Here is a 13873-nt window from a genome sequence, read left to right on the forward strand (position 1 = left end):
CCCTCCTCTGGCCCACTTGGGAGTTGCTTGGCCCTCAGAAGAGCCCTGGCCGTGCACCTGCCTTACCAGAGTTGGGGTATCCCACGACGGTGGGCAGGTAACGGCTCTTGCTTCTGTCCACAGGCACGAAGGCTGTGTACTTGCTGATGACGTTGCAGGCCTTGCTGGTGTGCACGGCGTTCACTTGGTAGCGGCGGCTGGACCCTGCAGAGGGAGAAGGGGGGGGGGTCACTGTGTGGACCTGACATGGAAGCTCTGGAAGCTAAAAGGAGGGCTAGATCCATGGTCCCATCTTTGGAATTAAATAAGCCCTTAAAATTAAGGAGTTACCAACTTGCCATTAAGGTCATTTAAAAGAAACCCTCAAGATTATTAAAACCTCCACCATCACTTCATAAAATAAGGATATTTTAATGTAAAAGAGGTAAGACATCTAATAAAAAAATGACAGTCACTTTCCTTAAATAACTTTAGTGTTATTTAAAAAAAAAACCCAAATCTCTGTGTTGTCAGTATCTTCTATTTTCATTTTGCAGCTCTCTGATGAGAATCTTGCTGCAGGATTTCACAGGTCCCCTGGCTGTGTGGGGACCATTGGTCTGGCCCATTGGGACAACCTTGCAGAGACAAACCAGAGAGGGAGAGTGGTGAGCATAGGGTCACACAGCAAGTTAGGAATGGACCTGAGATCAGGACTCAGGATGGTCCCCAAAGCCCAGGCTCTTCCTACTGAGCAGGTGAGCAGTCTCCTTGGCATGAAGGATGGACAAATGTCCTGTAAACTGTAAGGTAAAGTGCTCATGGGAAGAAAAAAAAAAATAACGTATACAAAAATACAAATAATATAAAATATAAACCATGTAGTATTGTTACATAAATAAAGCATAAACTATTACAAATAATAGAAATATTCTCTATTTATATCTCTATTTATCTCTCTATTTATCTGTTCTGCAAGTGTGCTCCATCAAGATCCCAGGAATCACTGTCTTGGAAGTTTGCCCCAATTCCTGAACTAAATTAGCCTCCCCACCATCCCTGTTATACAATTTCTTGGATCCCTGTGTTTCTTCTTAATAGCATTAGGACAAATGCACTCAATTAATTGTGTGTATTTGATTAATGTCGGCTGGCTTCCCTGCTAATCTGTGTCAAGCACTCATAAGTAAGGACGGGGATGGTGGTGGTCATTGCACTGCTCAGCCCTGAGCCTGGCCCCCAGCTGATCCGTACTCAGTAAACAGCCTTGATTGATTACTGGGTGGACCGATTAGATCTAGGGGTTCTGTGGGAAGATAGGTGTGGTCCCAGAGGAGCAAGGCAGGTGGAATAGGGCGATCCCCACGGTTCTGTCTCGGGAGCCCTACAGGGGCGCTGCAGGGAGATGCCCTGGGAAGTGAGGAGGAGTGAGGGACCTGTAGCAGAGGAAGAGGAGGGAGGAGAGGACTGGTCACCGGGTGGGTGTGGGAGGTGTGGAGGAGCGTGGGGCTGGGAGGGGGCAGATCAAGCAGGGGGTGGAGCCCTGGGCCGGTGTGTGTGTGTGTGTGTGTGTGTGTGTGTGTGTGTGTGTGTGTGTGTGTGTGTGTGTGTGTAGGGGGACTGTGGGGGTCAAGGGAGGCACCTGGGGGCAGCGATGGGGAGGGGAGGCGGAGCATTAGGCGGTGGCAGGGCAGTGGAGAGAAGAAAGGGGGTGGAGCCAGGGGAGGAGGGCAGTCCCTGGGGGAGAGGGAGGGGAGGGGCATGGGGCGGGGCTGCGAGGAGGGGGCGGGCCCGCGGCCCTCACCTTGCTCGATCTCTCCCTCGCGCTCCGCCAGCTGCTCGAAGTCGCGGATGATGGCGCGGGCCGCCAGGTGGTGGAAGGTCTCGCTCCACAGGTCGGGCTCGCGCGCGCCGCCCCTCCTGGGGCCGGGAGGCCCCAGCTCAAAGCTCACCTCCCACTGCAAAGGCTGGCTGTCGCGCAGGCCCTTGACCACGGCCTTGCCCAGCACGGGTCCTGGGGTGGCGGGCCTGCGGGGACTGGCCTGCTCCTCGGACTCGCCTAGGGGCTCCCAGTCCGAGGACGTCTCGGTCTCGAAGGCGGAGGGGTGATGGGACAGCTCTGGGGGCGGAGGGACAAGCGGGCTGTGATCTGAGCTGCAGGACAGGGGGTCCATTCCCAGGCGACATCATCCCTCCTCAGGATGCAGACACCCCTAAGCAAGGACAGTCCCCCTCCCCCCTCCCGCCCCGAGGGAACACACAACTCTTTCCTTAGGAGAGCAGGGGTGGCACTGGCTTGTCCCCAAGAGTAGGGCAGACCCACATCTCAGGAAGCCAGTACCTGAGGGGGCCAGATAGGGTGGTGGGTCACTCTGCAGGGAGGACACCTGGGAGCCTCACAGGCAGCCCAACGGCCCGGTTGATTGGGAGAGAGGGATTGGTGAGGTCCTCTGGGAGGGATGGGCCACAGCAGATGCCCCCCACAGCCCAGATGCCCTAGGCTGGACTACAGCCTAGGATTCCTCCCTGTCCCCAGTAAGGTCTTGGACCCTGTGGGCACTTACCCAGCTCCCCAGGGCTGCAGCTGTCTGAGGCAGGCTTCAGGCCAGACCCAGGATCCAGATCTTTCATGGGGCTCCAAGCCTGGGTCTCCTGGCCGGAGGGCAGGAAGGGCTGGCAGCCTTGGGGCAGCAGAGAGGGCCTGCGGGCCCCTGGACCCCAGAGTCTGGGGCCCTGGCTCGGGTCCGGGCCACTGTTCAGCAAGGGCTAAGAATGCAAGAGGAAGGGGAGGAGGCTGAGCTCCTGGTGGCTGGCCCTCTTCCCTCCACTCCCAGCCACAACTCTTTCCCTGGCTACCCCAGCTCCTCCTGGCGGACTGCCCCTGTAGTACCCAAGGACACATGACCTGCTCTCCACTACCCATGAGAAACCTCAACACAAATAATCCCAAACCATGGATAAAGTCCAAACCAGGAAAACCGTGGAAAATCACATACCGTGGATAATGTTCTAAACCCACCTTTTTTGTTTTTGGCCATAAAGTTTAAAACTCTGTGTGTGTTTGTGGTTATAATTATCAGCCTTTTCCCTTATGTCTTCTCATTTGTCATGCTTAAAAAGTCTTTCCTACTAAAGAAAATTCTAGAATTTTTGTGATTCTATTTTTGTTTGTTTAAATCTTTGATTCACAAAAAAGTTTATTTTGATGTAAAGAAATAGAAAACAGCCTTTTCTTTGATTTTATGAAGAGTACAAGCGTCATCACCATTTACTGAATATAGTTCATTCACTGAGTCCCTATGGCTTATCAATTCTCTACCTCTATCCTGACAAAGCTGTCATGTATATTTGGTTTTATTTCTGGACTTTCTGTTCTGTTTTTTGGATTTAATCTGTTTAGTGCTAGTACAAAACACTTCAAAAGACAAGTAATAAACTGGGAAATATATTTGCAACACACATGACAAAGATCATTTTCAAGAAAATGCTCTTATAAATCACTGGGGTGGAGGAGAAGGGAGATAAACTCAATAGAATAATGGGTTAAGGGCATCTGCAGGCAGTTCATAGCAAGAGGATTCTATAAGCCCATGAAAAAATGCTCAGTCTCGTAAGCATTGCCCTAAATTGAAATAAGTTATGATTTTTTAAATCTTCTGGATTAGCAAATATTTAAATGTTTGATGACAACCATAGTCGTCAACAAGGAGACAGTTTCTCATGGACTGTTGCTGGGACTGTGCACTGAAGCACACTTGTAAAAGAATGATTTAGCAGCGTGCTATCTCTCAACAAGAGGCACAATCTCCTTTGACCCAGCGATTCCACTTTTAGGAATTTAATTCTGTGGTAATACAAAAGGATGCAAATATCCGTGTGCCCGTATTGTATATTTATTACGGTACTGTTTGTAAAAGTGAAAATCTGGAAACTGTCTAAATGTCCATCGCTAGGGGTTGGTAAATACGTTATGGTACATCCATGCAATGGAACACCATACAACAGTGAAATGAAAGAGGCAGATTTTTTCCAAACCAATACGGGAAGATGTCCAAGATAAAGTTTATTTCAAAAAAGTAAATTGCAACTGTTCTATATTTTGATAGTGGAGAGAGTTACATGACTACATGCATTTGTCAAAACTCATAGAGCTGTACACTGAAAAGAATAATGTTACTGCATATAAAAAGTGAATTAAAAAGACATTTAAAAAGTAAATTGGAGAGCAGTTTGTATATATGATTGTTCAAAACATATACGTGTGTCACATATGTGTGTTTTTTAGTGTGTGTAGTATTTCTGGAAGGAAACACCCAAAACCAAGTGGGTCAGGGCACAGGGGAGGGGGACTTTTATTTTTACTTTATATTCAAATGAACTGTTCGAGAGTTTTTTTTATTGAAAACCCTGAGTACGTATTACTTTTGTAATTAAAGAATATTAGTTAAAAATAAATTTTGCGCCTCTGGGAACACATACATCTGCCTGGAAGGAGGAGGGGATGGGGGGACAAAGGCACTTATTAGGTGTAACAGAGAGAAAAAGTGCCTCTTAGTTTTTAGGCTAACAGTTAACCATGGGGTCTTTTTCATCTCTATCAAATATTTACTGGAAAGAGGACTGTGCCTCCCCATTAGATGGGTTCTCCTTGGGGCAGGGGCTAGATTCAACCTTCCTGTTTCCTCTGAGCCTGAGGTCCTGGGGATGGTACAAGGGTGTGGGAGATGAAAGGGACTGCTTCCTCTTAGGACGGCCTCAGTGGGAACTGGTACCCAGCCAAGGCTGCTGGGTCCCAGGGCATCCCTAACCTCTTTACCACAGCAGAGACTGGGATTCCCCCTACCCCTGCCCCACCATCACCAGCACACTGAGAAACAGAAGCTGCTACAGTTTCCATAGCAACAAGTTAGTCTAAGATTCAGCCCCCTTCACCCAGCCATAGGCTGCAGGGAGTATATATGTGTGTGTGTGTGTGCATGCATATGCATTCAGACACGTGTATTGGAGATAGATTGTGGAAGAAGCCAAGCAGGGAATGGGGAGATATGAACAAAGATGGGCCAGAAGTGAGGAGGAGAGCTGCCAAGCTGCCCAGAGCTCTCATCAAGTAGAGTTGCATTTAAAGGACACCTACTGTGTGCCAGGTGCTGCACTAGGGACTTCATCTTTTATCGGCCAATGCTGCAAGAGTCCTCCACCTACAGTTGGCTCCCAGTAAACATCTGTTGATGACTGTTAGCTCAATCATCTGACAAGCTATTCTCCTCATGTCATAGATGAAGAAATTGGGGGCCCAGAGAGGTTAAGCAACATGCTTGAGGAGCAGAATCTGCCTGACTCCAAGGTCAGTATCTTCCAACTGCATCGAGTGGTTCCTGGCTAAGCACAAAGAAGAGCCTTCAGGGACAAGGTGGCAGTGTCCCCGCCGTTGGGGAGCATAGGGGGCTTATGTGTATTTGGAGGTGGGGAGGGATGGGGGTTATGGGTGGGAATGGGAGAGCGAAAGGCTACTTTTACGGAACCACAGACTCACAATGACAAAGCTACATAAAGCCCATTCTTAAGAAAATGGGGTAAGGCATACAGATAATAGCAAATACCAATTTGGTTTAGGACAGTGATTCTCAACCTGGTGATTTTGCCCCCCTCCCCTGGGGACATTTGGCAGTGTCTGCAGACATTTTTGGCTGTCCTGACTGGGGATGGTATTGTTCCTGGAATCCAGTGGATAGAGGCCAGGGAGGCTGCCCAACATTCCACGGTGCACAGGACAGCCTCCACAGCAAAGAAGTCCCGTGTCGATAGTGTGGGAGCTGAGAAACCCTGGTCTGGCCGGACACTGGATGACTGGTCCTGCTGTGCTTCTAACTCTGAGATGATCTCTGCCCTCGGTGAATGTACAGCCTTGGGATTTTCAGAAGGTGCAGCAGGTGACAGAGAGGGGAAAGGAAGGGCTTTTCAGGAAGAAGGTCCTTGGCTGCAATTCCCTGACTGGCTGTGTGACCCTGGGTAAGTCACTTTACCTCTCTGACCCTCAGTTTCCACATCTGTACGGAGTGGGGGTGGCTGGCCCCCACATTCCCTCCTTTCCAAGGGGTGCTGTAAAATCAAATGAGAGTGTAGATGGGGGTGCTCCTTGCCAACTGGGAAGTTCTATGAGCAGAGAATGGGTGATGTCATTGACCAATGGGTATCATTATTAGGAAGTTGTCATTGGAGGTCAGGCAAGTGAAGATCCAGAAAAAGGAGGAAGAAGTGACTCACTTCACTGTAAATTGTGGTCAAGCTCCATCCTTATGGCTGAAGCAGGAGACAGAGCTCTTCCCCATCCGTGGCCACCCCCAACTCCGATATGCCCTACTTGGGTACCTGCAAATCAATCTGCCACCGCGGAGCATCCAGGCTGGTCTGCTTGGTGAGGTCCTGCAGCTTGGTTTTCCTCAGTGGGTATCTCCTGGCAGCTGTTGTGGGGTCGCTGGCCGTGAGGCCCCTTGGAGAGGGCTTGTGGTTGGTGATCTGGTTGGTGCTGTATGCCCGCCGTCGCTGGGAGAAGTCTAGACCTGGGCAGGAGTGGTGACAGGGAAGCCATCAGGGTGGAGGACAGTGGGGAAAGAGAGAGGGGCTTGCATACCCCTTTCCTGCTTGGAAACTTCTTGTGTTTTCCACTGCTTACCTACTGAAATATGTGCAGATGCCTCACCTCACCTGGCATTCAAAGCCTTGCCTAACCTAGCTCTAATCTATCCACCCAGCTACTCTCCTTTCTGCTCATTTTTTAAGGTATTATGTGCTCCAAATATACCAGCTGTGTATGCGTTTTCTAGGTATGACACCTCCACATCTTTGTCAGGCAGTTTCTACTGCCTGGAATCTCCTCTCTCTTCCCACTTCTAAGAACCAGTGCCCTCATTATGTCTCTGTTAATATCCTCTACCAGATGTTCCTTTCCCTGGGATCCTTACAGTTTGTTAAACTTTCTTGTGGTCCATGTCATTCTGCTTTCTAAGAGAGTTAAGGCCAGTTGTATCTCTCTCACTAGATGGAGAACTTCTGAGGGACAAGTGCCATGTTTGAGTCATCTTGGCTTCCCACACTGCGCTCAGTACCTAGCCTGAGTAGGTCATCAGTAATTACCCTCTGAATGGAAACTAAAACCATAAAGAGGTTTTGGAGGAAGACAGGTCTAAACTCTTTATCTGTACTCTACCTCTTTCAAGTTCCATGAGCTTAGTCACGTTGCTAAAATTCTCCAAGTTTCAGTTTCCTCATCTGTAAAATGGGTATTATAGCACCCACCTCCACAGCTGCTAACCGTTCAATGAGATTGTAAAAAGTGCTTAACACATAATAAGTGTTCAGTAAAAATGTAGCAATCATGGCCTCCCTGGAGAAGGGAGTGAAGCACAAAGAGCAACTGGCTGACCAGGATAGGTGGCGGAGTCTCTGCTGGATGGCTGGGCATCTTTGGCCTGCCTCAGGGTGAAGGGTGTCCCCAAGCTCTTGGCACAGTCTCCGCTGTCTGGGCTAGGCCCCTCATCCTGTGAGTGGTAGAAGACAGAGCTGCCGGACTCCTGAGAGTGTAGCATGCTGTATCGGCTTCTCTTGTCCTGGAGGGAGGGAGAGAAAAGAGGGCTTAGAGTGAGGCTGGATGTCAGGAAGGACATCCAAAGGGCAGCAAGGGGTGGGAGAGGAGATGGTGCAGGTTCTACCTTTGAAGAACCGAAATAATAAGAAAATTTTTTGCTTGCTTGGGAAATTTAGGCAGACTTCTGCCTAAATTTAAGGGATGGTGAATGGAGGTGGTTTTTCATATCACTTATGTTGTTTATATTTTTAATTATATTCTTTATTAAATGTTTAAAAATAGTGTAATTCTAAATCCTACTGCTGTCTCCAAATAGATAACCAAAAATAACAGCATGAACCATCTGTTCCTTTCGTTCCATTCTCCATGATATAAACATATATAAAAATATAAGGGCTTTTTGGGGTCATCTTGTGTTACAAAAGCTGGACCATATTACTTACATTTATCAGTAGCTTGAACTTTGCACTTAAAACATTTTGGAAATCTTTCACATCAACTATTCTTTTAAACATTTGGCTGTACGATATTCTACCACCCCTTTTTATTAAGCATTCACTTTGTGGCCATTTATTTTTTGCCACCGTAAAAAATGCTACAATAAATCCTTGACCGTGAATCTATTACATCACTTTTATTTCTATGTGTTTGATTCTTAGGAGGTTTTTCTGGGTTGAAAAGGTATATATTTCTAATTTTATTAGTTATTTCTAGATCACCTTCCGGGAGGGTAAGTCAAGATTATACCCTTACCCAACAACTCTTCTAGTAGTAGGAGAAAGCCTTGCCAGTCTCATGGGTAACGAAAGGAGAATAGATTTGACAGTCCCTGCTAGTAGTAAGGTCTGTGGATGATCTGCTACCTCTCAGAACTCCAAGAAAGGCCTAGACTGTGCAAAGTCTTGACCAGCATTTTGTTTAGCATGTTCTCCCTGCAGCTGAACACTCTAATCTCCAAAACACTTTTACCATTACTGACCATGGTTCTTAAGAGATTCCATAACATTTTAAAATCTGGAAATTTCAAATAAAATTCTAACTTCTCTTGAAAGATTGGAAACACATTTAACATAGGGTCCACATTCTTGCATGGTAACTGTTTGTTAGGGCTGAGTAGGGGCTGAGCATTTAGACAGAGTGTGTGCTCTCCAGTTTGCTGTATTCCTCACCACCCCTTATTTCCTCTATATGGGGAATGTCTGCTATCTCTCATGACATTTGTCCCTTTAATTTTTACAACAAGCCCATTTCGTTCATTTTATACCTGCCCAATCCCTCTAGGCATTGAGTTTGTGACTCCCGCTTAAAAACAAAACAAGATGACAAATCCTTTAAAGGGGAGTGGAGAGACTTACTAACGAGGGAAGCTAGATGAGGAAATAGCATCTCAGGCAATCTTCTACATTTTAGCATGGATTCCACCTCCCTTTGAGAAGTTCCTCACTTTTATTCCACTTCTGCCACCACATACAAGAGAATTATCCATGTAAATAAATAAAACACAAATTCATCTAAGGAGATATGATCTGTCTAGAGTGTTCAAGGAAAGAAATCTGAGTGCCATTGTTCTGAATTGAACTATTCATCAAAATCACTTGGAGTAGATTATGCAAAATGCAGGTTCCTGGGCCGTATCTTCAGAGATTTTTATTCAGGGGACCTGGGTTGGAGCTAGGGCTCCGCATTTTAAACATGTTCCCCCAGTTCTCCTCTTGCAGGGGATCTTGAGAACCACATATTGAGATGGTAGCATTTAGCCAAGCAGTGTCACCATGACTGAATGCCCATGGCCTGACAACTATACCCCAAAAGAGTAAACCCAGATCCAATGGCTCCTAGCTGCCACAAATAAATTGTCTTTCCAGCCAAGGATGGCTTTGTGGGAAGGGTTCTGGACCCCCACTGACCCCTGGAATTTCTAAAATACTTACTGTTCTGGGATTGGAGATGTATAAGGAGGCATCACATACTATGCCATACCCCACCAGCCGTTCTCCAGGGAAGAGGGAGCTGGTGCTGACAGGTGAGATCAGGGCCTCGGTAGTCTCAGGGAAGACCCACTCCACAGTCACATCACTCAGGACTGGGGCCATGGCCTTCTTCAGGGATTTGACCATCTGTTGGACAGGGTCAGAACACAGGTTGGGGGGATGTGTGAACGGGGATATGCACAGATGAGGGGCACGAAGACCATGTGGGTGTGAGCATGAGAAGAGGTAGCAGGGAAGAAGTGACAGTAGACTTTGGGCGGCTTGCTCAGCAGCAAACATGCCTCTAGAACATCAGAGTTGGAGCAGATCTTTGCTTTCACCTTCTCTAAGCTTAGCATTTTATAAATGAGAAAAACCCAAGACTCAGAGTAGGGCTGTGATGAGCCTGGGGCACACAGAAAGTTTGTCTCAAAACATGGACTGAACAGTGATCTTGAGCAAGTCAATTTGCCTTCCTGGGCCCCTGTGTCCCCTTCTGTTAAAGGGAGTTAGTAATTCTCAACTTTCAGTGTAGTGGGGAAGATTACCTGTAGTTGGGAAGATACTGCATTTGAAGTATCTGCCACATGATAGGCATTCAATAAATGACAGCTGGTTTAGCAACTTCGACAGTGGTTTAACATCCCCTAGGATGATTTCCTCAAATGTACTGCAAAGCTGGAGAAAAATGATTTGAGGATTGTGGCAGCCATAGAGGTGCACCCTCAAATTTCCCTTTGAGAAAGACTGTGTTCTTTTGCTGCAAGGAATGCAGTTAGATGACAGTCTCCATGTGCAATGCCTCAGCTTTCAAACCAGGTTCACACCTCTCCCTGGAAGCCCCCAGGCAACAAATGAGCATGGCAGGGATATTAGTGCCTGGTCTTTCCACCCAAGATAGACAACCTAATGGACAATTCTTGCTCCAGAGATCCCTGGTGGGTTGGTTGAGACCCTGTCAGACCTGCACTGCAGTCTGAGGCTCTCCCTGACCAATCCTGCTCCCCTCCTTCCCTTTCACAAGTGTTGCATCTGCACATGGACTAAAAAGTTTTCCCTCCTGTTTCCTCCTCTTTTCCCTTCTACAGATTTTATCCCTCAAGAAACCTCTTGCACTCTTTTTTTTTGTGTGTGTGTGTTTTGTTTTGTTTTGTTTTTTAAATTTTATTTATTTATTTATTTATGGCTGTGTTGGGTCTTCGTTTCTGTGCGAGGACTTTCTCTAGTTGTGGCAAGTGGGGGCCACTCTTCATCGCGGTGCGCGGGCCTCTCATTATCGCCGCCTCTCTTGTTGTGGAGCACAGGCTCCAGACGCGCAGGCTCAGCAATTTTGGCTCACGGGCCTAGTTGCACCGCGGCATGTGGGATCTTCCCAGACCAGGGCTCGAACCCGTGTCCCCTGCATTGGCAGGCAGATTCTCAACCACTGCGCCACCAGGGAAACCCCCTCTTGCACTCTTAACTTCAGCTCTGTTTCTTGTCCCTGGAAGGTCTGGACTGACACAGGGATTTTCTAAGTGTTGGCTTATTTGTGCCAATTATGCAGGACATGGAGAGAAGACTATAATTGCCTTGATTTCTGGGTCCTTTAGATTCTTCTGAGCCATCATTTGTCATCATCAGGAACATGGCCAGAAATGACCCCAAGCACAACTCCTATCCATAGAGGCAGTGACTCCTTTGGGAGCCCCAATCCTGCCCAGCCAGTGGATGGAGCATATGAGCCAGTGGCTGGAGACCAGGGCATCTAGTGTCCTGTACTAGCTCCAGGAATTGTCCACTCTGTGGCCTCCAACTCTGATTTTCACTGGGGTGCAGTGTAGCCTAGTGGAGTGCTCAGACTTGGGGTGAAATCCCAGCTCCACCACTGAGTTGCTGTGTGACCAGTGTGGGCCTCTGAGGTCCCAGCACCAGAAGAGATGGAGGCCCTTCTGCCTACCTTGGGTTGCAGCCGCTCCCCCTCCACCAGGAACTCAGCACTGCCCTTGGACACAGTTGCCAGCCCTTTCACCAGTCTGTGGCAGACGTTGGGTCCAATTCCAAAGCTATAGCACCTGGAGGAGGGGGACAAGAGAGGCTGCTACTTCCCATTCTCTCTGCCATTTTTGTCCCCTGATGGGGAAAGGGGTGGATCATGATCCAGCAGAGCTATCTCAGAGCTGGCCCAGCTTCAGGTAGAGGGTGAGGGAGAAGAAAGAGGGTCATCAGCGGGCACTCACATTCACACATGGACAGCCCATCACCTCCCACCCCAGGACAGAGTCGAAGCAGGTAGGACTTCCTCTGCCTAGACTGCTCTTTGAGACCTGGATGCAGAGGTGTGGGCATCTTATCCCTCCTGAACCACTGTGGGGAAAAGGCAGACTTTGAAGTTGGCCACACCATCCTGGAAGCAAAGCTCTGTAGGAATTGTGGGTCCCCTCTTCTCCTCCTGGCATTTTCCACGTTGCCCCAGTTCTGACATCCCCAGCCCAGGGCAGCCCAGAATAACCGAGCCCTAAACCTTCAGCCTGTGCCCACCTGGTGGAGAAGGCATGGTTTCGCACCAGCTCCAGCACCTTCCCGGTATTGTTGACGGCACCATCTGTGATCAGGAAGAGGAGCCTCGGGTGGCCTCGGAGCACTGGCTGCCGGATGATCCACTTGAGCGGGGAGAGAATGTTGGTGCCACCCATGTCAGCTTGCATTCTCTGGATTTTGTCACAGGCCTTGGCCAAACTCTCCTGCAGAGAAAGGTCATGGGCAGGGAGATCGTCCCCAGGGTCATTATATGGTGTGGAGACTCTAAGCCTCTTGGAGGATGAATCCTTTGTTTCCCTGGATCTTAGTTCAGCCTCACTGGAGCTGGCTCATGTTCCCAGTTTCATCTCTGCCCCACGCACAGGAAGAATAGGTGGCCACTTTTCGGTGTGAGTCTGCCCAATAACACCACCTACCAATGTCCCAAATGCCACCATTCATGATGTATTAACCTACTGTTGTCCTTTCTTTGTTCCTCTTTAAAAATATAAACACCCCTGGAAAAGGTAGCGCATCAAGCCCTAACTGCCCAGCACAAATGAGGTTTTCTTTTCTGATGAGTGAGGCAGGAGGTATGGTGGAAAGACCACTAGACTAGAAACCTTAAGACTTGAGTCCTGGCCTGACTGTGGCACTAAATCCCTATGATACTCTGAGGAAACCATTTCCCCAATCTGGGTTTCAGATTTCCTCCCTCCTGGACCCACACTGTGAGACCCAACTGGCCAAGGATTCCTGACACTGGATGGATGTCACTGTAGCGAGGACAGATTCTCACTGGATATCAGATGTTTTCCTGCTCCTGACTCAGGAAGATGCTCTTCCAACATCCACACTTGGAGTAATGGAATATTTCAAAAGTCTTAAAATGTATATGTACCTTTGGAACCAGCAAGACTAGGCATTTATTCCAAGCGAATCATTAAGGATGTATGCAAAGTATTTGCTGCAAAGATAACTAAATAGAAAAAAATGGAGACAACTTAAATGCCCACCTGTAGTGGTTTAGTTAAATAAGTCGCAGCCTATCTGTGTAGTGAAATAGTAGGCAGCTATTGAAAATTATGTTGCAGATGAATACTTACTAGCGTGGACATATGCTCATGATAGGCTGTTTTGTTAGAAAAATAGGTTACAGAAAGTATGGGAGGTCTAATCCTACCTTTATTGAAAATGTATGTAAATGCTTAGAGCAAGAAGGGATTTATACTAAGCTCTTAACAGTGGTTTTTCTTTTTTTCTGACTGATCATGGGAGATTTTCAAATTTTTCATTTTGATGATCTAGATTTAAAAATTGTGGGACAATCAATATATATTATTTCTGTATTTAAAAAACCGACAAATAAGTTATTTTTAATTGAAAAGTGGCTCCTGTGCCCTTCTTTCCTCCCTTCCCACCCACCGTCTCTCTCTCTCTCCCTCTACCCCTCCCTCCCTTCCTTCCTTCCTGTTCCTAGACCTGGGTAGGATGTCCGCCACCCTCCCGCCTTTTTTTTGGTTGTGCTTCATGGCTTGTGGGATCTCAGTTCCCCAACCAGGGGTTGAACCTGGCCACAACAGTGAAAGCCCGGAATCCTAACCACTAGGCCACCAGGGAACTCCCTAGGATGCTCCCATTTTGAACATCCTATTGGGGCCAAGGGTCCTCTTGTTACAAACTGTTACCTTGAGCCATGTGAGCGCCATTCTTAGCCCACTCACCCACCTATTCACTCCTCTATCCCTTGCTATTCACTCCTTTAGCTCAACTTTGCACGAGTCTATCATTCTAATGAGATGGAGGCTTCAGTGAGTGGGAGGCCTAAGATATATCCTCT

General features: G+C 47.8%; 1 protein-coding gene across 1 annotated transcript in view; it reads right to left on the reverse strand.

The window, feature by feature from the left end:
* Positions 1-13873, reverse strand: part of VWA5B1 (von Willebrand factor A domain containing 5B1) — a 39986-nt gene that overhangs the window by 8839 nt on the left and 17274 nt on the right. The window contains exons 9-16 of the mRNA XM_061187036.1: positions 12055-12257; positions 11474-11588; positions 9496-9681; positions 7403-7586; positions 6349-6539; positions 2544-2745; positions 1784-2098; positions 67-204 (exon numbers count right to left, since the gene is read on the reverse strand). Coding sequence (XP_061043019.1) covers positions 67-204; positions 1784-2098; positions 2544-2745; positions 6349-6539; positions 7403-7586; positions 9496-9681; positions 11474-11588; positions 12055-12257 — 1534 coding nt within the window. The remainder of the gene's footprint in view (positions 1-66; positions 205-1783; positions 2099-2543; positions 2746-6348; positions 6540-7402; positions 7587-9495; positions 9682-11473; positions 11589-12054; positions 12258-13873) is intronic.

The sequence above is a fragment of the Eubalaena glacialis genome, chromosome 3, assembly GCF_028564815.1.
Source record: "Eubalaena glacialis isolate mEubGla1 chromosome 3, mEubGla1.1.hap2.+ XY, whole genome shotgun sequence".
NCBI lineage: Eukaryota > Metazoa > Chordata > Mammalia > Artiodactyla > Balaenidae > Eubalaena > Eubalaena glacialis.